At 35.0% G+C, this 25,101-nt stretch overlaps 1 protein-coding gene across 10 annotated transcripts in view; it reads left to right on the top strand.

Annotated features, from left to right (window-relative positions):
- The window catches only part of LRFN5 (leucine rich repeat and fibronectin type III domain containing 5), a 295,601-nt gene that overhangs the window by 255,676 nt on the left and 14,824 nt on the right, over positions 1-25,101 (top strand). For 8 of the 10 annotated variants that reach the window (XM_003831760.5, XM_034937496.2, XM_063596060.1 and 5 more), the window contains one exon: positions 22,314-23,718. In XM_003831760.5, coding sequence (XP_003831808.2) covers positions 22,334-23,718 — 1,385 coding nt within the window. In that variant the 5' untranslated portion in view covers positions 22,314-22,333. Of the gene's footprint in view, positions 1-22,313; positions 23,719-23,959; positions 24,243-25,101 lie in introns of those variants that run through there. The other 2 variants (XM_063596064.1, XM_034937495.2) reach the window with 2 other exon arrangements.

The raw sequence follows: 25,101 nt of genomic DNA on the forward strand, positions 1-25,101 counted from the left end.
ATTTCTGGTTCTAGATCTTTGAGGAATTGCTACACTGTCTTCCCCAGTGGTTGAACTAATTTACACTCCCGCCAACCGTGTCAAAGTGTTCCTATTTCTCCAAATCCTCTCCAGCATCTGTTGTTTCCTGACTTTTTAATGATTGCCATTCTAACTGGAGTGAGATGGTATCTCATTGTGGTTTTGATTTGCATTTCTCTAATGACAAGTGATGATGAGCATTTTTTCATATGTTTGTTGGCTACATAAATGTCTTCTTTGAGAAGTGTTTGTTCTCCCTGTTCGTCTGTCTTCAAATGTCCCCTTTTATAGCGACATGAGTTATGTGGGATTAGAAGCCCACCCTACTACAGTATGACTTTATCTTAACCATTTACATCTGCAGTAACCTTATCACCAAATAAGGTCACAGTCTGAGGTACTGGGAGTTTAGGACTTCAATATATAAATTTTAGGATGAACACAATTCAACCCATAACAGTGGGTAGATAGCCCATCTATATTTTTATTGATGTATTTTTGTTTACATATACTACATTAGTGTTTACATTCCCTTTCTCTGACCTATTATACTTTATTTTCTTTTCTCTCCTTTTTTGGTTGATTATTTTTCCCTTGGGATAATGAAAAGCTTTTACAATGATGCTCATTCCTCTCCTCTATCAGCTATTACATTGTACCTTATTTTATATTATTTTATAATATATATTCTTAATTTATTACAAGATGACTTAGTTAATTACTTTGCCACTTTTTAGGCAGCAAACCACATCACATTAAAAATAGCTTCTTGGTTTTTATAGAATTTTACTTTTCTATTTTTAAAAAAATTTGTGTATCATTATTTTAGAACAGTTTTATTGAGATATAATTCATGTGCCATTCAATCTCCTCATTAAAGCTGTGCAATCTAGTGGTTTTTAGTGTATTTACAAAGTTGTGCCACCATTACCGTAATCACATTTAAGAACACTTTTGTCGTCCCACAAAAAACCCATACTCATCAGAATCACTCCCCATGCCCCATCCCCAACTCCATATAACCACCACTCTACTTTCCATCTCTGTGAATCTATTGATTCTGGATACCGCATATAAATGGAATTGTACTACATGCAGTATTTTTTGACAGGCTGTTTTTATGCAGCATGATTTCAAGTTTCATTTATGGTATTGCGTATATCAGTACTGCATTATTTTTATTGACAAATAATATAGCATTGTGTGAATATGCCAGGTTTTGTTAATCCATTCATCAGCCAATAGACATTTGGATTGTTTCCACATCTTTGCCATAATGAGTAATATTGCTCTCACAATTTTTGTACAAGTTTTTGTGTCACCATATTTTCATTTCTCTGGTGTGTAATTAGGAATGGAAATGTTAAGTCATATGGTAACCATATATTTAACATTTTAAGCAATTGTATTTAACTGCTTGCAAAGTGGCTACACATATTTGCATTTCCAGAATCAATGTATGAGGATATTAATTTCATTACATGTTCACCAACACTTGCTTTCATCTTTCTCTTTGGCTATAACCATTCTAATGTGTGCAAAGTGGTATCTCATTATTGTTTTGTTTTACATTCCCTTGATATTTAACATATTTTCATGTATTTATAGATGATTTGTATATCTTATTTTGAGAAATGTCTATTGAAATTCTTTGCCCAATTATAATCTGTTTGTCTTCCTATTATTAAGTTGTAAAAGTCATTTATATGTTCTTGAATACCAGACCCTTATCATAAGTATGATTTTCAACTACTTTTTCCGATCTTGCAAGTTGTCATTTCATTTTCTTTATGGAATCATTTGATGCACAAAAGGTTTAAATTTTGATGACCAATTTTGCTTCATTTATTATTTGGGATTTGATGACACGTCTAAAAAACTACTCCCAATTTCAAGGCCACAACAATTTACGCCTCTGTTTTTATCTAGAAGTTTTATAGGGTTAGATATTACATTTGGATCCATTAGTTAAGTTTGGTAAAGGAAATGGGTTCATTCTCCATCATTCATTTTTCTTTCTTCCTGGGAATTCTGACAATTATAGATTGTGTTAACAGGGTTTCTTACACTAAAAAAGAGATCAGAGAGAAAACACCTTTAAAGAATTTTCTCATCTTCTGTAGGCTCAGGGCAGTTACAGCTGAGGAGCAAGTCTAGGTTACCATTAAAAGAGCTGCAGATACACTGCCACTATTAAATCCTCTACTCTTGGGTCTCTTAGCATGAGATAAAATCACTGGCAGAGAAGAAGTTTCACCCCGAGTTATGGTATATCTGAACCAAGGAGGCCAAGGATCTCCAAAATGTGCAAATAAACTATGTAAACTCCCTCGGACCTGGTCTTATTGCTTAGCTGCCTTTCCTTCAACTCACCCTGATAACCCTGTGCCATTTTATATTATTATATAAGAAAGGAGAAAAGCCTTCTACATTTTTGTTTGATTTTTATCTTTATATCACTTATGTAGAACAGCCAAACAGGCAAGCTCCTTTATAGAGAAAATCACAGAATTTAAAATCATCACATAATTAACAAGTTGCATTTAAGAGACAAATCAAATATACCTGATTTTAACACACATATGACTTAATCTCTAAACAATAACATAGACACATATCAATGTTGTCTCCCACAAGTAATTTTGATTAGTGAATCCAGAATATGACCTAGATTATATTATTAGCTACATAATATTGGATCATATTATTATATGGACCACATGCTCTTATTTATGTAGTTGTCAATGTAATTTATCTTACATAGTGAGATACACAGTCTGCAAATCACGAAGAACTATCTTCCAAAACTACACTGAAAAGGTTATTGACATAACCTTTAATTATATACATTACTTTAAGACCAGCCTCCTTAAATCCATAAGGCAGTACAAGTATGGTATGAGAATATTTTCAATGAAGGTGATAAAACATACTGGATAGGAATATAGACTTTAGATTTAAATATGTATATTTGGAATGGAAGCTATGATTTTTAATAGTTCTTTGACTCTTGATGATTTACTTAGACTCTTGGAACCTATATTTTAAAGGTATTATAATACCTATATAAGAGTGTCATGTTAAATGTTGGTTGGTGTATTACACATATGCACACATCTGTGTGTGTGTGGAGGGGTATGTGTGTGCATGGGTGCACATGGTGAAAATCCTAATGCCCTGGTTTTAATCCAAATCTCTGGCTTATGAAAAGAGATTTATGTTTTACATAAAGCAAATCTCTATATTTCAACTTATTTCCACCTGACTTTTAATTCTTTCCACTCATTTTTCCAGACTGCCAATTAAGTTTTGGTTTGGTTAGGATGGGTGGCATGTATTAAATGTGAATTTACACTGGTGTTGATGCTTCATGTGTACGTCATCCCAGCTGATTCTCAGTTCACAGCAGATCTCCATATTACATTCTCCTTATGTATTTTATCTCCATCAGATCTCTGCCATTTTGTTCAGTGAAGAATTGGCTGAAAAAATCTCTTCATTCAGACTTTTTATTTTTTGTCACTTCTCACCTTTTCTCACTTCCTTGCTCACCTTTTCTCACTTCCTTGCTGCCTTCCCTCATATCCTCCCTCTTAGTCTTATGCTAACTGGGAATATTTTTTTCATTTCTTCTTTGTCTCTGTTTGCCATAATTGCAAAAAGAACTTTTGTAGGGGAGAGATCTTCCAGGAAATCAGATAGAAAGTGTAGGACAGATCTCCTGACTCCTAGAAAGCATTAATGTTTTCACTTTATATTTATAAATATATTTCACTTATATTCACCATGGAGTTGCTATCCATATGTATGTTTTTGTTTTTGTACTTTTTTCTCCAGGCCACAATTTTTTAATCACATTCCTCTGTGACAGAGAAAATCAAACAAAAAGCAGCAGCAAACTAGTTGGGATGCAATACAGTAAAAAAGTTTTCTCCAAGACATAGGCCTTCAAGAGCTCATAAAAATTAACTTTTCTTTACTTTTTTTGTATTTTATTTAGATTTTGACTACCTATGGAATAGCAGATGACAAGGTTCTAAATATTTGGCTAGTGGAAAGAATGAACAATGGAATATGTAAAGGAACTAGAACTTTAGGATAAAAAGTTACCGTATTGAGTAGTATTTTAATTATCATGCTCCTTCAAGCTTAGCACCAACACAAAGAAACCAATTGAATGCATGGTGGTAGCCAGACTATTTCTAGTTCTAATTTTATTAGTGATAATAGTGTTGGTAGTCATTTACTTATCTAAAAAATCCTGAATAAGTGCTTAAAAATTGGCTTCTCCAGAGGGCACATAAATATGAGTCCCTGTTCTGCAACTATCCACCACCTGCTGATGCATGGTACGAATGGAATGTAGGCCATGAAATGTCTTTAGAAGACATCTCTTTGCTCCCTGACTCCTTCCACTGCGTTAGCAGTATCTAATTTGCCAAAATGAGAAGCATTTGAATAGAGGCCATTGCTAGTCTTAGGACACATTGAATACTTTTCAATATTTTAAGCCATTTAAAACATTTTTGTGAAATGCATTATTCATACCGAAAAGTGCATAAAACATACATGTGTAGTACAATGAGTAATTATAAAATGACTGCCGTGCAGCCTGCTTTTCGGTGTAGAAATTGAACATGCCAGTACCTTCAAATCCTATATGTCCCATGGAAACTACATTCCCTCCAATCACTGGCAAATAAACATAATGCACACGTTTATGCTAATCACTTAATTTGCTTTTAGTTATGATTCCATCACCACTTAAATATGTCCTTGGTTTTGAAATTTATATATAAATAAAATCCAGAGTATTCACTCATTTGTGTCTTTCTTTTGTCAACATTATGCTTACAAGCAACATGTTACTGCTGGAGTGGTAGTTATTCATTTCCATTGCTTTGTAGTATTTTCTTGTTCTCTCCAATTTATATTTCTATTCTACTCTGAGTGGGCAACTTGGTTGTTTCCAGTTTGACATTATCACAAATGACACTGCTGAAAGGAAAACACTTTTTGCATGTCTCCTGAGCACCTGTACAACACCACAGGTCTGTTAGGAAGTCCCTATTTTCATCATCAGAAAAAGCTCTCAGAACAAAATTGTCTTTAAGAAGTAAGTTTACCTCTATGGCATCTTATGTTTCCTAAATGTCAGTCTGCTATTCCTCATCGTGTTAACTTTATGCAGCTTTTTTTTTTAAAAAAAGGTTTTTATTAGTATTTCATTCAGCTTAAAGAGGTATCCAAATTATCTAGCCTGGCATTGTTGAAATAAAAATTATATCGAGTACTATTTTAGTTTTATTTTTTTACATAGTTGTATTAGTCTGTTTTCATGCTGCTGATAAAGATGTACCTAAGACTGGATAATTTATAAAGAAAAAGAGGTTTAATGGACTCACTGTTCCACATGGCTGGGGAGGCCTCACAATCATGTTGGAAGGCTAAAGGCACATCTTACATGGCGGCAGACAAGAGAGAGCTTGTGCAGGGAAACTCCCCCTTATAAAACCATCAGATCTTGTGAGATGTGTTCACTATCATGAGAACAGCAAGAGAAAGACCCACCCCCATGATTCAGTTATCTCACACTGGGTCCCTCCCATGACACATGGGAATTGTGGGAGCTACAATTCAACATGAGATTTGGGTGGGGACACAGCCAAACCATATCAATAATTGTGACCATGGTGCACATTTGACTTTTAGCTCAATTTTTAATCTAAATATTTTTATTAGTTTACTATGGCTGTGAAATGAATAAAGACTGAGGGCTTAAAACAGTACACATGTATTATCTCCAGTTGTCATGGAGTAGGAATCTAAACACATCTTAGCTGGGTCTTCTGTTCGAGGCTATGATAAATGTATTGGCCTGGTTGAGTTTTCATTTGGAGGCTTAACTGGGGAAGAACTCACTTCCAAGCTCCTTCAGGTTGTTGGTAAAATTCATTTTCTCACTGCTGTAGAATTATGACAGTTTGATTTTTCAAAGCCAGCAATTAAGAGAGGGAATCTGCTGTTTGGAGTCTCTAACTTCAGGAAAAATACCTTCTTTCAAACGATTTGCCCAATATGGCATCCCTCAAAATAACTGTATTAATCTGTTTTCCTGCTGCTAATAAAGATATACTCCAGATTGGGTAATTTAAAAGGAAAGAGGTTTAATTGACTCACAGTTCCACATGGCTAGGGAGGCCTCATAATCATGGCAGAAGGTAAATGAGGAGCAAAGTCATGTCTTACATGGCAGCAGGCAAGAAAGCATGTGCAGGGGAACTCCCCTTTATAAAACCATCAGATTTCTTGAGACTTATTCACTATCATGAAAACAGCACTGGGAAAATCCACCCCCAATGAGTCTATCCCACAACACATGGCGATTATTACAATTCAAGGTAATATTTGAGTGGGTGCACAGAGCCAAACCATATCAATAACTCTCTTTTTATTAACTCAAAGTCAAATAATTGGGAGTTGTACATACAATACAAACTGCCTTTTTTTTACTGACATTTAATATTGATTAGAAGTTTTAGCTTTTAACTACACTCAATGGAATAAGATTACACAAAAGTGTATACACCGGGGAGTAGCAATAACAGGGACATTTTACAATTATGCCAACATACATTGTAGCACATGTTTTATTATTATTTTTAACTCTCAAAAATTTTTTATGAGTGTCTTATATTACAACCGACCAGGTATATTATAATTCATCTAAATACTAGATTATCAGTACATATTAGGTTGCATATGTCAGTTTTTAAGGTTTGAAAAATTCCAATCATATCTGATAAATATTTAGGCCTTGATATTCTCAGCTAGAAATAAGTGCTTTTAAAAACTAGAAAAAAATGAGAGATGGGGTCTTATTTAAAAATCATCCAATTCTATTTTTAAAATCCTAGGGACAAAAGTAGATACTAGATTTATCTCATTAAAAAAATGCTTGCATCAATAGCTTTGCCAATTGAAAAATTAAAAATAATCATAAAATCAAAAGTAATTATTATTTTGTGTGATAACAAATAACAGTAAAAACATACTCCCAGATTTACGCCAGGCACAGTGGCTCATGCCTATAAGCCCAGCAACTTGGGAGGCCAAGGCAGGTAGATTACCTGAGGTCAGGAGTTCAAGACCAGACTGGTCAACATGGCGAAACCCCATCTCTACTAAAAAATACAAAAATTAGTTGGGCATGGTGGTGGGCACCTGTAATCCCAGCTATTCGGGAGTCTGAGTCAGGATAATTTCTTGAACCCGGGAGGCGGAGGTTGTAGTGAGCTGAGATTTCACCATTGCACTCCATCCTAGGCAACAAGAGCAAAACTCTGTTAAAAAAAAAAATCCCAAATTTATACAATAGGGTGCTGTCAAGAAATTTCAAATAGCACATACTTATTGTTTGCAAAGCAGCCGTATCTATCCATTATATCCTCCAAGGTTTTCTACTCACAGTATCCTGTTTATTTCAACATCTCTCCCACCCTGATTTAAACCAGAAAGTTACCTTCAAAAATAGATTACCCCAATTAATTTATTTTATCACAGTCCAACTTTTTTTACTACATTCTAATTAATATTACTCTACCTGCTCTTTTACCCAAGCTAAAGTTGAGGACATTAGCCAACACTTGTACTTACTCCACATATTTAACCAATAACCATGTTGGAAAGCTTTTTTTAATTATTATTTTACATTCTTATAGTTAGGGAATGTGGGCTCAATGGCTTTTTTTAAATAAGAATTTCTTTAGCTGGTTTGAAATAATAATCTCTCCTATCTAAGTTACTATCAAGAAATGCTTCAGAGACTGAATGAACAGTGCCTGCCTGCTGATAGATGACAGATGTAGGCTAAATGTGTTTATTCACTTTAATCATCATATAATATTTGTTTTTAGTAATTTTTGTTACAGCTTACAGCTATACCTGTCAAAAACTTCTCAATTAGTAGATAACTTTTATGGCTATGACTAATCACTAATGTGGATGATTTAATATTGAAAGAACCCAAGTTACTTTTAACTTTTTGAAAAATTTACAGAAAAGAGCTACACACAAAAAGTATCTAAAGTATCTATAGACATATAGACTTGAATGCATGCTATGTTTTTTTCTAATCATTTTAGCATATTCATATTTGATGCTTTAATGATTTAAAATCACACTGTAACCAATTGAAATTAGTTTGGCTATAAATAACAGACTTTTCAAAATAGTAGTAGTTTAAACATGTTAGAGAGCAATCCAGGGCTGGAAGAGTAAATTCAAGGCAATTAGGAATGAGTCCTTATCATCCTTGCTCATGACTCTCATCTTCAAGGTTACTTTAATGTCCCAGTTTGGTGCTAGGGTTCCACACGTTATATTCGAACTGTAATTCGAAAGAAGGCAAACAGCACGGGATAAGTGGTAGATCCCATCTCAGTTATCTCCGTGTAAGCAGCCTGCTCTGAAGTTCTCAACATTTTCGCTTAGTATCATTGGAAGGCACAATTTACAAAACAAACTTCATTCTGGGCAATGCAATGGGTAAAAATTAGGTTCTTCTTCTAAAGAAGGGACAAGTGGATATTAGAAACGCAACTCGTACTTTCTCATAAACACTTAACATGGGCACATATGTGTGCACACAGATATGTGTATAGATTTGCATACACAAAAGTATATATGATAGTTTATTCTGTTTTTTCACTGAACTTTTGTCTAAATTCCACTTCTTTATGAGTCATAAACATTTCAATGTCTTGATTTAAAATTCACTGAGTTGATGTAGCATTGTTCACCCTAAAATTGGTAATAGGCTGTTTCCACTTTGTTATTGTTCTTGCTTACTACACTGTTGCAGTAATGACTGCTGCTGCAGCTGCTGCTTATGGAGAATCTGTCCTGGGCCAAGAATTTTGTTAAACAGTTTGTATTTACAATGAGTGAATAAAACTGCATCTTGATCCTATTTTCAGGCATAGTGCAGGATTTGAAGGAAACACAAACTCAAATCACAGAAACACAATTAATGCAGAGCTTTTTTAAATTTTTCTTTAGGGGTAGAAGAGCAGAGTGCACTTCCAAAAATACAATAAAATTTACTAAATATTCTTAATGCTCCGTTTTCCTAAGACAGAAGAGAGAGAAAGAGAGAGGAGAAAGAGAGAGAGAGAGAGAGAGAGAGAGAAGGAGAGAGACATTGCGTTCAGTGATATAAAATCTTCCATATGGTGTTAGTTTGTCAAAATATTTCTGTAGGAGTACTGCCGGAACTTTCCACCCACACACATACTTAGTATTTATACCCTCAGTAAATTCATTTTTCTTCCTTCTGTATGTGGGTATGCCTTTCTTCTCCCATTTTTCATGTTCACAGAGACTCAGCTATTCAATTTGATTTTCTGATAGAGATAACTAGGCTACCTCAATGCCCACAATAATATGAAGAGAAATTATTTCCTGAAGAATTTTCCATATTTCTAGATGCCTGAATTCTGTCATACAGCATCTCCATACTGATGATCATTCTTTCTGCATTGCTTTACTACTGTGTTTCTTTAATTGCTATGGCAACAGCACAACAGAGCCAATATAACCACAGGGACTACAGTTACAAGAAATGTTAAATACCCTAGGGAAACTGAAATACAGTGGATAGTTTGACATCTCTGTGGCTCAGAGATTCACCTTTCAGAATTTCAAGGAAAAACTGGATAAAGTAATAAATCATTTATTAGATTGGAAACACCAGTTAATAGCATTCAAATTTGTATTATAACCTTTTTTATGTCCTTTCAAGTTGTCATAAATCAACATGAATTCCAGGAAAGAGGCTGCTATATTGGAAGAAACAGGGGTCATCTACTGTGCTGAGGTAGCAGCATGATGATTTCATTGCATTTCACATTTGTGGCAATGTTCAATGTGTGAGTCTTTCCTAATTCCTGTGACCATTGAAGCCTAATTATCCTGCAATGAGATGCAGTAGAAAGAGAACTGGGGCATTAAATTCAGGTTGGAATCTTAGATACCTAATAATGTTTTCTGGCCTTCACTGAGATTCAGATTCCTCATTAATCAATGATGTAGAACTCAAGATCTTTTTACTCTGATGCTTTCCAAAAGGCACAGATATGTTGAGGCAAACATCTTCAGGTTTGACATTGATAGGGAGCAACAGGGCAATATCACAGCAACAATATACTCTGTAACTGAAAGGTAACAACTCTGCTTATTTATTTGAAGCCACATGCCTACCCACATTTTATATAGAATATTGTTCTTTGCTATACTTTCTTGGGTCCTTTCTCCTCTTCCTCATAATGCACTTTAATTTATCAAGTAGAGGAATTTGGCTATCCTTGTTTTATTGTACCTACAAAAGCAATGCCCTGGGGAATGTACCTTTCACAAACAAAGTGGATAATCAAATTATTTATCTAAATGAATATATTAGTCAATTCTCACACTCCTAATAAAGACATACCCAAGATTGGGTAATTTATAAAGAAAAGAGGTTTAATTGACTCACAGTTTAGCGGGGCTGGAAAGGCCTCAGGGAACTTACAATCATAGTGAAAAGAGAAGCAAACATGTCCTTCTTCACATGGTGGCAGCAAGAAGTGCTGAGCAAAAGGAGAAAAAGCCCCTTATAAAATCAGCAGATCTCATGAGAACTCACTCACTGTCACAAGAATAGCATGAGGGTAACCACCCCTATGATTCAGTTACCCCCCGACCAACTGGGTCCCTCCCATGACACATAGGGATTGTAGGAACTACAAATTGAGATGAGATTTGGGTGGGGAGAAAGTCAAACAATATCAACAAATAGCCATCTACTCCCCAGATTAATTGTACTTATCTCCTGGAGGTACTACTGTTTTAATTAATTGAAGTTTTATATATGAATTTTCTCCCTCTTTTCTACACACATCACTCCCCTTTCCCAGATATTTCCCACTTACTTCTGCACATGCATAGGAAATGCTCATGATCAACAAAAATTCATTTTAGGGAACCATTGCCACCTGCGCCAGCTGACTCAACTCCAAACTCCTGCTGTTCCAGCACTGTAGGGAATCTTCACAGCCTCTTAGCACTAGCCTTTTCTAGGCTGCTTTTTCTCCCCAAACAATTTTCTGCAAGAAAGAACACATTTACCTTCACAGTTCCTAGTAGTATTTACTGGTAGGATCCATGGGTTCCCAATATCACATAGAGTCTCTGTAGGGAGATTTCTGAGTAGGCAAGATAGGTGACAACTCAAGCTATACCAATTAAAGAATACTGAGATTTCTTTACATACAGAAATCACTCTCTCGTATGAGGTGGAATTTATACACTTAAAAGAAAACTTAGCATTCTGAATTAAAATATTTGGGTGACTTCAGTCATGTTTTCACTTACCAAAGAAAAATGAATGACTATAGTTAAGTGTGTCATTTTGGTTGCCTTCCAAGTTGTTCTGATGTCTTTACTGTGTGAAAGAAAATAGAGTCTTTAGGATCCCAAACTCACAATGCCAAAGGGAAAGTTAAGGTTGGAAACTGAGTCATGTAATACTGTCTTCCTTCTGTTCCCCAAAAGAGAGTTGTTATTTCACAACACTGTGTCCTGACTTCATACATAAATCAGGTTCCCACTATAGGCCACGTATTTAACCAGCTGGCCTCCCTCACAAATTGCTCATGAGGAAATTCCCTGTAAGCTCCTAAATCTTTCAGGATACATATATAACCTGAAAGATACATATGTATACATGTAAGGGAGATATCCTCCTCTGTAACTTAGCACTAAATCCAAGTTCTGTTTAATCTCACCCCGACTATGTCAATTACTAGCTTATCTTCACAGGTGCAGGACAAGAGCAGACCAGAAATCATTTCTCCACCTACCCAGAGAAGAATGCATAATAGAATTTTTCTCTATTCTATTTGTTCATGTTTCCTATATTTTATGTAAAATGTAGATACACTGAGCACCAGAGGAATGTGTAATTGTCTTTTTCTTTCTTTCTTTTTTTTTGAGACGGAGTCTCGCTCTGTCGCCCAGGCTGGAGTGCAGTGGTGCGATCTCAGCTCACTGCAAGCTCCGCCTCCCGGGTTCACGCCCTTCTGCCTCAGCCTCCCGAGTAGCTGGGACTACAGGTGCCCGCCACCATGCCTGGCTTTTTTTTTTTTTTTTTTTTTTTGTATTTTTAGTAGAGATGGGGTTTCTCCGTGTTAGCCAGGATGGTCTCAATCTCCCGACCTCGTGATCCACCTGCCTTGGCCTCCCAAAGTGTTGGGATTACAGGCGTGAGCCACTGTGCCCAGCCAGTTGTCTTTTTCTTTTACTCCCTTTCACCTGTAAAATATAGGTTTACTGAGCACTAATCAGAGTCTCACAAGAATGTGAACATTTGCCTTACTGCCTACCTGCCCTCTCTTTCATCCTTCCTGCTTGCTCTTTCTCCTTTAAATACTGAAGTTTCCAAAACCCTCTTGGGAAAAGTGTACAATACAGATGCTCCTATGCCTTGTGTTTTTACCCGAAGCATCCTCAAACTTTGGCTAAATAAACCTCTATCAATTGAGACACTTGTCGAAATCACTTTTTGGTTAACAGCCACAATAATCTGCTAGCACCTTTAAAATGTAATTTAATTGTAAAGAGAGACAAAGAAAATAAACGAGTAAATGACATGATGAATGTAAAGTATCATTGTTTACAATGTGAGAATTAAAAATCCTTTATATGAAAGTGCTACATAATCAGAAAAACACTATAAATAATATTTACCACTAGCAATCTAACATACTAGGAAGAACATGGCTTTGGGAAATAGATGTCTCTCTCTCTCTTAAAACTGCCTTTTGTTTACTTTCTATACGACTGTGAGAATATCACTTACATTTCCTAAATTCAGTTTTATCATATACAATGAGAATAAATTAACTATATGCAGTTGTGCAATATAGTTGCACAAGCTCAGCAGCTGCAGGCGCCTGAGTACCTGGGATTACGGGTGCAGAATACTATGCCCTGCTAATAAATTTTCAAAATGACATAAAACATCTTTTTATGCAGGCTTCACCTCAGTTTTAGAAAGCAATGAATATCTGGAATATTGCATATCTACAAGTTAGAGAAGGCACAAGTTAGAGAAGGCATGATCATGACTAATTTTGTTTCCTCATCTATAAAATAAAGAAATTATTACTTATTTTGTGTTTACCTATCTTCAATAAATGATAATTATTATTTTTAAAATTATTTGTTTTGTGTAAGTAATTGGTGTCTTATCTGTAGCTAATTTATGTAAATAATGTTTATGTAAATTTATTTCATGGTAAAAATACATGTGTGTGTGTATATATATACACACGCACATGTTGAGAACAAAAATTACAGGATACTATATTAAGAACTCAGAAACCCATTAGGACTATGCAAATTTAAATATCAAAGTATAATAAGTCAACATTTTCATAGTTGGCCATCTATTTTGTTTATATACCCGTTTTACACAGATCCTAACTCTCTAAGTTTGGTAGATTCCTGCAATGCACCTTGTGTATGTTGCAGTTGCTAAACACATCTTCCCGAAAATATTAATGAAAGGATAAATAAATTGATGCATGGGTGAATTTTAAGAATTTATTACATTCATGTACTTAGCCATATTACTAGTGACTGTTATAATCAAATCCCAAAATGTAATTGTTCCAGGTTATATATATATCATATTTTGAGGCCTGAATTTTAGAGGCTCAATAATAATATTATTAGTATGTATTTTAACAGAGAATGCAGTTAAAATGTTAGCATTTATAGTCTCTCTAGAAAAAAAGTTAGACAGAAAACCTAAAATATTTGAAATAAAACTATTAAAGGCATTTCAGTTTCTAAGCTATATTATAAAATATCCTTTACAATACTGTAGCCGTTTAACACATCCTGCAAAAACTCATCAATATCAACAGACATTAACATTTGTCCCCAGACATTAGTTGAGACAAAGGGGCACTAATTGAATTAATAGCATTCTACTGAATGATGGCAAAATAGCTATGGAGGAGCCCAATAGCTTTCCTTTAACTCAACATATAAATTGCTACCATATTGGTTTCTGCAGAGAATAGGCTTTACTCTCAGTTGGTTGTGAAATCTAAATTTGCTTTTATATTCCATCCTGGTTCCCAAATAAGTACTGATACTCTTGAGCATATGTTATGTAATAGCCATGACAGAAAGATGGATGTAGTAATGGAAAATCATTTTTCAGTTTGTGTGTAATAGACTCTTCTTTGAACAGAATTTGCTTCAAATGACATATAATAAAGAGATACGTAAATATTATCTAAAGAGCTGCAACTGCATCACTATTTGCTGAGTTACAGTTCCACTCAAATATTTAACAAAAACCTGTCTGTGTTGCTTACATTTAACTATTTGGAGAAATAGACAGATTGTGCTTGAAATGGCTTTACTTAACTAGATTAAAAACATAGTATGTTTTATATTTATGAATTTTTAAATTATCAATTCCAGAAAAGCATGAAAACCATTCTGACTTTCCATTTACATTGATTTTTGTAAGTGGTTATGTGTTAATATAATAAATATGTCAAGGATCAGTTTGTGAACTTGTAGGAGATGAAAACTATGCTTCTTTACATGAGATCTTACCTTGTATTTTTTAATAAACTTTGAAATCTTCATCTTGTCCAAATAACTTGGGAAAAATCATTAATCACAATTTATATGATTTTTTTTCATTACTTAGAGGTCTCACACGGAAAATAGACTTTAGGGAGTAGTCCAGATTTTATTGTACACTTACTCTTACTTTCTAAATTACCGTATCTGTATATATGTTGCCTGATGATAAAAAGTAAATCAAGCTATGAAATAGGAAATATAATTTAAGTTGCAATAGGGTCACCTCTTTGAACATATATGACAAAGTTAAGAGGATTTATGTTCCTAAAATATGATTAAGTTTTGATTAACTACAGATAAAGTGCCCTTTTATATATTATTCTTCCTTTGGAGCAAATATTTAGAAACATAATGAAAAATCACTATTTCCTTTTTAAAAAAAATTTAATCACCTACTCACAATTACTAAAAAGTGGCATAGCATGAAGAATTTCTGTATACCCTTCACCCGGATTCCCAAATACTCACAAATACCACATTTTCTTTCCTCATCTTCTTGTCTTCTTTCTATTTTTCTCTCTCTCTTTCTATATATGTGTATTTATATTGTTATATATAAAATTATATATTACATGTTTAAATTGTATACATAACTGATATGCTATATATTTATATTATGATAGATATGTGGACATATAGATCTCCACCTTGATCTGGAATTACTTTTATGAGAGGATTTTGATTTTGAATTCAGTTTCCTCAACAAATGTGATATTGTTTATATTTTCTATGTATCTTGTTGTCTATACATTTTCTTCTATTAGTAGTTTGGTAATTTGCATTTTTCAGTGAATTTGTCCATTTCATCTAAGTTATTGTGTATATGTATTGGCATGACAGGGGATTTTGTATTTTTTTATTCTTCTCATCGGCAATTTTTGGTTTCTCTCATTTTTTCTTAATTATCTTGCAGGGATCAATTTTTCCTTTTTTTTTTTTTTTTTAACAGAGTCTCACTCTGTTGCCCAGGCTGGAGTGCAGTGGCAAGATCTAATCTCGGCTCACTGCAAGCTCTGCCTCCTGGGTTCGCGTCAGTCTCCTGCCTCAGCATCCCCAGTAGCTGGGACTACAGGCACCCACCATCATGCCGGGATAATTTTTTGTATTTTTAGTAGAGATGGGGTTTCACCCTATTAGCCAGGATGGTCTCGATCTCCTGACCTCGTGATCTGCCCGCCTTGGCCTCCCAAAGTGCTGGGATTACAGGCGTGAGCCACCGCGCCCGGCCCTCAATCTTTTCTAAAAAACAGCTTTTGACTTTATGTATTTTTTCTATTTTTTGATCTGATTTCTATTTTATAAATTTCTGCTCATTTTAATAGTCTCATTTCTTCTATTTACTCTCTTTTGTATTTATTTTCTAGCTTCTTAGGTATCAAGCTTAGATAACTGATTTTAAACCATGTTTTCTTTCTAATAATATATTTAGTCTGAATCACCATAACAATTCAAATATACTATTTTTTATACCATAAATTGTTATACTTTAATTTCAATTAAATTAATTTCATTTAATTAATTAATTTAATTTTAATTTCATTTCAATTTAATAGTCTTGCTAAAGTTCCATGAGAATCTGGAAAGAATGTGTATTCTCTATTGAAGTTGCATTTTATAATTATAAATTAGGTCAGGTTGGTTGATAGTGCTGTGTAAATCTTTTATAGCTACTGCTCTCTCTTTTTTGTCAGCTTATTGTATCAATTAATAGTGAAAGAGAAGAGTTCATATCTCCAATTGTAACTGTGGCTTTAAAAAAAAATTCCCTTTTTCCTATCGTGTCATTTCATGTATTTTGAAGATCTTCTGCTGAGTCCATGTGCATTCAGTGTTTTCGTGGTTTCTTGATGAATTGATCCTTTTTCTCTATAAAATGCCCATATTTATCTCTCATATACTGTTTGCCTTTTTCTAATTTATAGCCACATCAACTTTTTATGTTCAGTGTTTTAATGACATATCTTTTTCAGCCTTTTACTTTTAGTTGTTCATATCTTTATTTTCAACGTGTATTTTTCTAAATGCTTCATGGATGGCCTGGTTATTTTAGGCAGGATAAAAACCTTTGCCTTTAACTCTTACATCCCATTCGTGTTTGAAGTTTTTGGTATAGTTTAGGATTAAGTCTACTACCTTGGCAGTGATTTTCTATTTTCCCAGTGGGTTCATTATTTCTCTTTTCCTTCTATACTGGTGAACTGCTGTTGTTATATCTTGCACAGAATATCTGAGATAAATTTTTCTTAGATTTTGCCTAGCTGTGAATACCTTTTTATGCATTTTGAAGAATACTTTTATTGGATATAAAATTCTAGAGTATAGGATTTTTCTTTTCTTTATAAATTTTAAATATATTATTTCATTTTCTTTTGACCTTAATTATGATGAGAATTCAGTTGTAAATTATAGTTATTCTCCATATATGCAATATCTTTTTCTCTGCCTCTTTTAATAAATCTTTATCTTTATATTTAGTTTTCAGCCATTTGTTCTTTTGTGTCTAGGTGTTTATCTGCTGCATTGGTCGTTTTATATTATCAATATCATCAACTCTGGAATCTTTTCAGATATTTTTACTTCTACTATTTATTCTGCCCCATTCTCCCTTTCTTTCTGAGAGGGATTAAAATTATGATAATATTAATCATTCAAATACTTGTCCCTCAGATCTAATACTTTTTGTTCTGTTCTTTCAGGCTTTTAAAATCTGAATTTAGTTTTTTTTCTATTGTCTTCAATTACATTTATACTTTCTTCTGCTGTGCCCAATCTTCTGTTACAAAGATATTGTTATATTTTAGATCATATACATTTAAAAATTGTTTTTCACATCTCTGCTAAAATTACCCATCAAATCATGCATGATGTCCATCTTTTCCTGCAGATACGTTAGAATTTTTATTATAGTAATTTTATGCTCCCTGTGGTAATTGTAATATCTGGGGTGTCTCTGGATCTGCTTCTATTAATCACTTCCTTTTTAATGTTCATCACTTTTTCTTGCTTCTTCAAGTTTTTATGTGAATTCTTACATGTTTGGGAATTTCCTATTTAGTAAGACCTGAGATCTGTGCCCTATGGTGGTTTTGGAGCTCTATTTCTATTTTACAGATGAATCTTTTGATTTCCAAATTTCTGGAGGTCTCACCACCCTGCTTTATAGCTCTGGGGCCAGATTTGTTGGTGGCCTAGGAGAATTTATTGATCTCAAATCTCACCCCTAGCATTTTTTTTTCTTTTGGCTGCACCTACCCCATAGTCTACGAAGGTGGAAATATCCTCTAGGAAGCTCTAGGAAGGATTTTTCAGCTGCCAAATGTCACCCTAGGCATTTTGTGGTTAAAATCACAGGTATCTGTATGGAAATGAAGGGGACTGAGCTCTCCCTCCCCTCTGTCAGTCCTGATAGCTGAAATCCCTGAGGGACTGTATTTTTCTTCTAGTTCCTCTGCATCTTTCCCATTCTTTCCAAGCTGAAAAGCAAGGTTGCCTGAAATATTTCTTTCAATTTTCCTTTCCTTCCTCAATTTTTTACTCGTCTGAAAATAAGGTGTATCTGAGAGAAGTGATCTCTACCCTCTTTCTATTCCCATATTTTTAAGATAATATTCCTGTTACTCAATGAAGGTATGAGAATGAGATAGGTGTTAATATTTTCTCACTGCTGCTATTGGGGCTCTTGTGGATTCTATTTTGTTATGTTGAACCACAAATGCATTCTTAAAAGTTTGGTAAAATATAGGCAGGGTGCGTTTTATCCCAAGTTATGTCAGATAGATACGATGTCCTAGTTTCTTTTTTGTTGGTGGGGGAAGTAGAGCAACAGCTATGTATTTCCTCTTTTTTTTTTTTTTTTTTGAGATGGATTCTCGTTCTGTCACCCAGGCTGGAGTGTAATGGCGCGATCTCTGCTTACTGCAACCTCCACCTCCTGGGTTCACGCCATTCTCCTGCCTCAGCCTCCCCAGTAACTGGGACTACAGTTGCACGCCACCACGGCCGGCTAATTTTTGTATTTTTAGTAGAGACGGGGTTTCACCGTATTGGCCAAGATGGTCTCGAACTCCTGACCACGTTATCTGTCCCCCCCGACCCTGGCTTCCCAAAGTGCTGGGATTACAGGCTTGAGTCACCACCCCCCGCCATTTCCCCCCTTTTATCAAGGACTGCCACCTCTGGAAGTTAGATTCTTTAAGTTTCTTCGTATTCCAAAGGTTATAATGTTACTATTTTTAAAAATATGATTTATAGCTTATCCAGCTTATTTTGTTTGTTTAGGGTGACAGTGATGGTTTCTTATTACTTTCTATATTTATTCCAGAAATACTATTTATAAACACATTAAAATGCAATAAAAATATTGCATACATATCTACAGATGTATCATTTCTGTTGTTCTTTAGACATTTATAAAGTTTCAAGTTTCTTCCATCATATATAATTTTCCTTCAGCCTAAAGGCACTATCCTTTACATTTTCATATAAGTGCAGGTTTGCCGGTGAAGAAACTGTTTCTCTTAAAATTTCTTACCTTGTTTTCATCTTTTATAAAAGTATAATCCTACCTAGGTTGCTAGGTTTTCCTTTCTTCATGGAGCACTTTAAAGATGTTTTTCATTATCTTCCATCTCACTTTATTTACGATGAGAAGTCAGTGAGGAGTCAGCAGTTAGTTTTATTTTGTTTACCTTACCTTATTGTAATCCGTCTTATTTCTATGCCTACATTTAAGATTATTTTTCCTTTGGTTAGCTGCAATTTGATGATGATATGTCTTGGTATGGTTTCATTGTGTTGAGCTTGGATTTATAGATTTTTTAAATAACATTCAACAAATTGTTTGCTTTTAGTTCTTTAAATATATTTCTGCCTAACAGCATTCTTCTGATATTGCAATTACGTATATGTTTGACTTCTTAACACCATTCCACAGGTCATTGGATTTTTGTCCCTTTCCTTTCATCCCTTTTTATCAGTATTACAGCATGGTTTGTACCTATTACCCTGCCTCCACTTACATAGTTTACCAGAGCTCTTTTTCAATAACTCTCTTTTCGCTAGTACACTGCCCCATAAATTCAAGCCACCTGAGACTCTGCTCTCCAGTCTTTGTCTTTTCAGTTTAACAAGACTGTTCATACTTTGCCTCGTTTCCCCTTCTTGTGCTGTGATTTGGAAGATGTCTCCAGGGGTAATTATAGAATTAATTTTTAACTCATTATCTCAAGGATCACAGTTCTGTATTTATTCACTTCCAATGTCCAAAACTTGTTGTTTTATGTATTTTTGTGATTTTATTTGTTAATGCTTATTTTGGAAAGGCTAGTTTAATACCAGTTAGTAATGAACAGAAGATTCTATCTTTATTTGTTGATAATGATCATTTTTATTAACTAGATCAACATTTCATATGGCATCAAATAGGTGTTGTGCTGGACACCTCTTAACCTCAGTAGGGAAGGATCCAGGTTCAAGAGGCGGAAGAAGAGACCCAGAGCCAGCAAGTGAGATACGGGGTTTGATTAGGGGATTACACACAGGGAAGAGTCCAGTGGTCGCAGGCTGGACTGCTTATCTGCCTTATGCACAGTCCAGTGGCAACAAGCTGGTAAGGAAAACCACAACTGCTTGAAACTTACATAGCATTTAACACCCTCCCCTTAATGATCTCCACCTGGCAGCCTCCATTTAACCCAAAATTCAGGGCATCAATCCCCTGTACAGCCCATGTTCCATTGGACAGGTTGGGGGCTCAGATGTTTCTCATAGACAAGGAATGAATCTCCGGATTGGCCACTCCTGGATTCCCTAGCTCAGGACACACATTCAGGTGCATCTTCAATCTGGGGTCATTCTAAATATATGTTTAAGTTATTGCTATCAGGGGCTTTTACCCTACAAAAGGCATTAAATAATTAGAAGTCATAAAATATGCTTTAATTAGAAAACTAGGCATGACATTTCCAGGATGATTTCATATTTATATTAAATTGAAAATATGTATGATTTTCTGCAGCTATTTTCACTCATGGTTTTTAAAACTTCATGCAATGGGCTGAGTAAGGTAGCTCATGCCTGTACTTGCAGCACTTTGGGAGACTGAGTCAAGAGGATTGCTGAGTCCAGGAGTTTGAGCCCTGTCTCTACAGAAAAAAAAAAAAATTACCCTAGGGTGGTGGCACTTATCTGTAGTCCCATCTACTCAGAAGGCTGAAGAGGAAGGATCATTTGAGCTGAGGAGGTCGAGACTGCAGTGAGCCGTGATCGCACCACTGCACTGCACAGCTTGGGTGACAAAGAAAAACTTTGTCTAAAAAAAAAAAAAAAACAAGAAAACCTGACGCAACATATGAGAACTTTTAATCAAATATATGCTATTATTTTTATTTTTGAGAATTGATTTCAATAGCATATACTCAAGATCAAACAGAAAAATGAAAATTGTCAAAGTGTTTATTTAAAATAAAATTTGGATAAATATACATTCGTTAAGATTGTAAAAGAAGGAAAACAGAATATAATATCTTGTTGAACATACTGTTAAGTGAAAGCACTGACGGCTGCGTCCCAGAAATTATCTTTAAAAATCCACATTTTTAACCAATAAAATATTTTAATATTTAGGGAACTCAGAGCTATTGTGATAAACATTCAACCTTGTTATTTTTGAGAATAAGATTTTTGTATTTTCAGTTAAGATGTGAAGATTGGCCGGGCACAGTGGCTCATGCCTGTAATCTCAGCACTTTGGGAGGCCGAGGTGGGCGGGTCACCTGAGGTCAGGAGTTCGAAACCAGCCAGCCCAACATGACAAACCCTGTCTCTACTAAAAATACAAAAATTAGCTGGGTGTGGTGTCGGGCGCCTGTAATCCTAGCTACTCAGGGTGGCTGAACGGTCATCAGTAATTGCTTGAACCTGGGAGGTGGAAGTTACGGTGAGCCAAGATCACGCCACCGCACTGCAGCCTGGGCAACAAAGCAAGGCTCGTCTCAAAAAAAAAAAAAAAAAAAAAGTGAAGGTTGATCTATGTCAAGATAGTTTGTAAAGATGAAAAAAATTAATCAAGAATTTGTTATCTTCAAAGGTCATGCTGCAAGCTAACAAATATTGTTTTTTATTGTTTCTGTTTAGGCTACTGAATTGACCTACTTACAAATCTTCAAATATGCCTCTAATTTTTTTAATATCTTTATGTAACAAGATGTTCTTCAGGGTCTAGGGTATGTTTTCCTGAACCCCCAGGCCTACAATCTCGGCTGTATATCTCTTTTGGTTCACCCATGGAGTACCCTGGACATACTTAAAAAATGGCGCTTAATTTGCAGAGTTATAATAAACTTTTGACTGCTTTGTTTTTCCTACTTGATTTTAAATCCCATGAAATTATCAATGGTATGTTATTCATCCCTAGTGCCCATTATAGCCTTTACTACAGAATAAATATTAATACTTGTTAAGCAAACAAGTGAAATTATTTCTCTATTCTATTCTAGATTGCATACAAATATTATGCTAGTAGGAATATGAATATGAATTAAATTATTGGGTGCTAACATTCTATTTTGTGTCTTCCGTTACAGGCTCTTAAATCCGATCTACAATGGAAAAAATTCTTTTTTATCTGTTTTTCATTGGCATAGCAGTGAAAGCTCAGATCTGTCCAAAGCGTTGTGTCTGTCAGATTTTGTCTCCTAATCTTGCAACCCTTTGTGCCAAGAAAGGGCTTTTATTTGTTCCACCAAACATTGACAGAAGAACTGTGGAACTGCGGTTGGCAGACAATTTTGTTACAAATATTAAAAGGAAAGATTTTGCCAATATGACCAGCTTGGTGGACCTGACTCTATCCAGGAATACAATAAGTTTTATTACACCTCATGCTTTCGCTGACCTACGAAATTTGAGGGCTTTGCATTTGAATAGCAACAGATTGACTAAAATTACAAATGATATGTTCAGTGGTCTTTCCAATCTTCATCATTTGATACTGAACAACAATCAGCTGACTTTAATTTCCTCTACAGCGTTTGATGATGTCTTCGCCCTTGAGGAGCTGGATCTGTCCTATAATAATCTAGAAACCATTCCTTGGGATGCTGTTGAGAAGATGGTTAGCTTGCATACCCTTAGTTTGGATCACAATATGATTGATAACATTCCTAAGGGGACCTTCTCCCATTTGCACAAGATGACTCGGTTAGATGTGACATCAAATAAATTGCAGAAGCTACCACCTGACCCTCTCTTTCAGCGAGCTCAGGTACTAGCAACCTCAGGAATCATAAGCCCATCTACTTTTGCATTAAGTTTTGGTGGAAACCCCTTGCATTGCAATTGTGAATTGTTGTGGTTGAGGCGTCTGTCCAGAGAAGATGACTTAGAGACCTGTGCTTCTCCTCCACTTTTAACTGGCCGCTACTTTTGGTCAATTCCTGAAGAAGAGTTTTTGTGTGAGCCTCCTCTCATTACTCGTCATACACATGAGATGAGAGTCCTGGAGGGACAAAGGGCAACACTGAGGTGCAAAGCCAGGGGAGACCCTGAGCCTGCAATTCACTGGATTTCTCCTGAAGGGAAGCTTATTTCAAATGCAACAAGATCTCTGGTGTATGATAACGGAACACTTGACATTCTTATCACAACTGTAAAGGATACAGGTGCTTTTACCTGCATTGCTTCCAATCCTGCTGGGGAAGCAACACAAATAGTGGATCTTCATATAATTAAGCTCCCTCACTTACTAAATAGTACAAACCATATCCATGAGCCTGATCCTGGTTCTTCAGATATCTCAACTTCTACCAAGTCAGGTTCTAATACAAGCAGTAGTAATGGTGATACTAAATTGAGTCAAGATAAAATTGTGGTGGCAGAAGCTACATCATCAACAGCACTACTTAAATTTAATTTTCAAAGAAATATCCCTGGAATACGTATGTTTCAAATCCAGTACAATGGTACTTATGATGACACCCTTGTTTACAGGTAAGAAAAATTAAGCAAATTTGTATACTTACCATGCATCTTAGTGTAGAATTTAATGTACTACTGATTTTTTTTTAATTGGCAGTGCTGTTCTGTGTTGTAATTCCATATTTTAAAGTGCATAGTGTAAGCTTTGAAAAAGGTGGTAATACAAGTGGGGAGATATTTTGAATGGTATTTTTTAGAGAGTTCAATTTATATTTAATATTATGCTTACTTACTTTTTTCCCCCTCATCTAAGAGATGTGACTATCAGAGAACAACACTGATTTATTATAAAAATTCAAAAACATACCAGAACTTACACATCCACATGAGTGTTCTTTCCTTCAAGGAAGCCACGTTGGGAGGCTATACCATTATCCCAATGATGCTGCCATTGCTCAAAGCACTTTTGGAATTATCTTTAGAACCTTCGTCATACTATTTTGAATATCCTCAGTGGTGGCAAATCTTCGTCTTTTGAGGGTGAATTTGAATTTTGGAAACAAGCAAAAGCCATTTGGAGTCAAGTCTTGTGAATAAGGTGGGTGATCAAGATGGGTATTGCCATTTTTGGTCAAAAATAGGATGTAACTATAAAATAATGAGACTGATGCTTTGAGTGATTAAGGGGTGTGTGTGCGTGTGTCTGTGTGGTTGTGTTGTCTCATGTGTACTGGTTCTAAGACAGTTCCAAAAAGAAACCTTATAAATAATTTGAGCAGTGAAAGTATCACTGGAATTAGGTATGTAATATCCAAGTAAGGATGATGATGGAGAATTTGCACCTACTAAACAATTTCTGGTATGTTTTTCTAAAGTTCAGCCTCATTGATTTATAGTCACATCTTATCCAATTTTCAGTTAAAAAGACATATTTTTACCCTTTCATATAATTTCACTTGTGAGAGACTTACTATGCCCTGGGAAATGATGCAAAACCATGGCTTTGCATTTTATATATATATATACACATATGTATGTATGTATATGTGTGTATGTATACACATGTATATATACATATGTGTATATATATACACACACATATATAGATATTTCAAAGCCATATATATATGTCTCTCTATATATATGTCTCTCTCTATATATATATATTCTGTTTAAGATATTCAGAAATCAGATCAGATCAGTTCCTATGTACCCAGGTGAATTATTCAATATAATTGATTTTCATTCCTGTATGGAAATGAGAGTAATTTTTTTTTTAAAGCATGGACTAATAGGCAAAATTAAACCTATCCTATCTAGCCATGTGATCAGCTCAGAGCAGGATTCTATATGGCTGAGTTTCAATTCCTCGTCATTACAAGGGAGAAATTAGACTAAAGGTCTCTAATATCCCTTCATCACTAAATATATGGGGACATGGACTATGATACATAT

Source organism: Pan paniscus, chromosome 15, assembly GCF_029289425.2.
Source record: "Pan paniscus chromosome 15, NHGRI_mPanPan1-v2.0_pri, whole genome shotgun sequence".
Taxonomy (NCBI): Eukaryota; Metazoa; Chordata; class Mammalia; order Primates; family Hominidae; genus Pan; species Pan paniscus.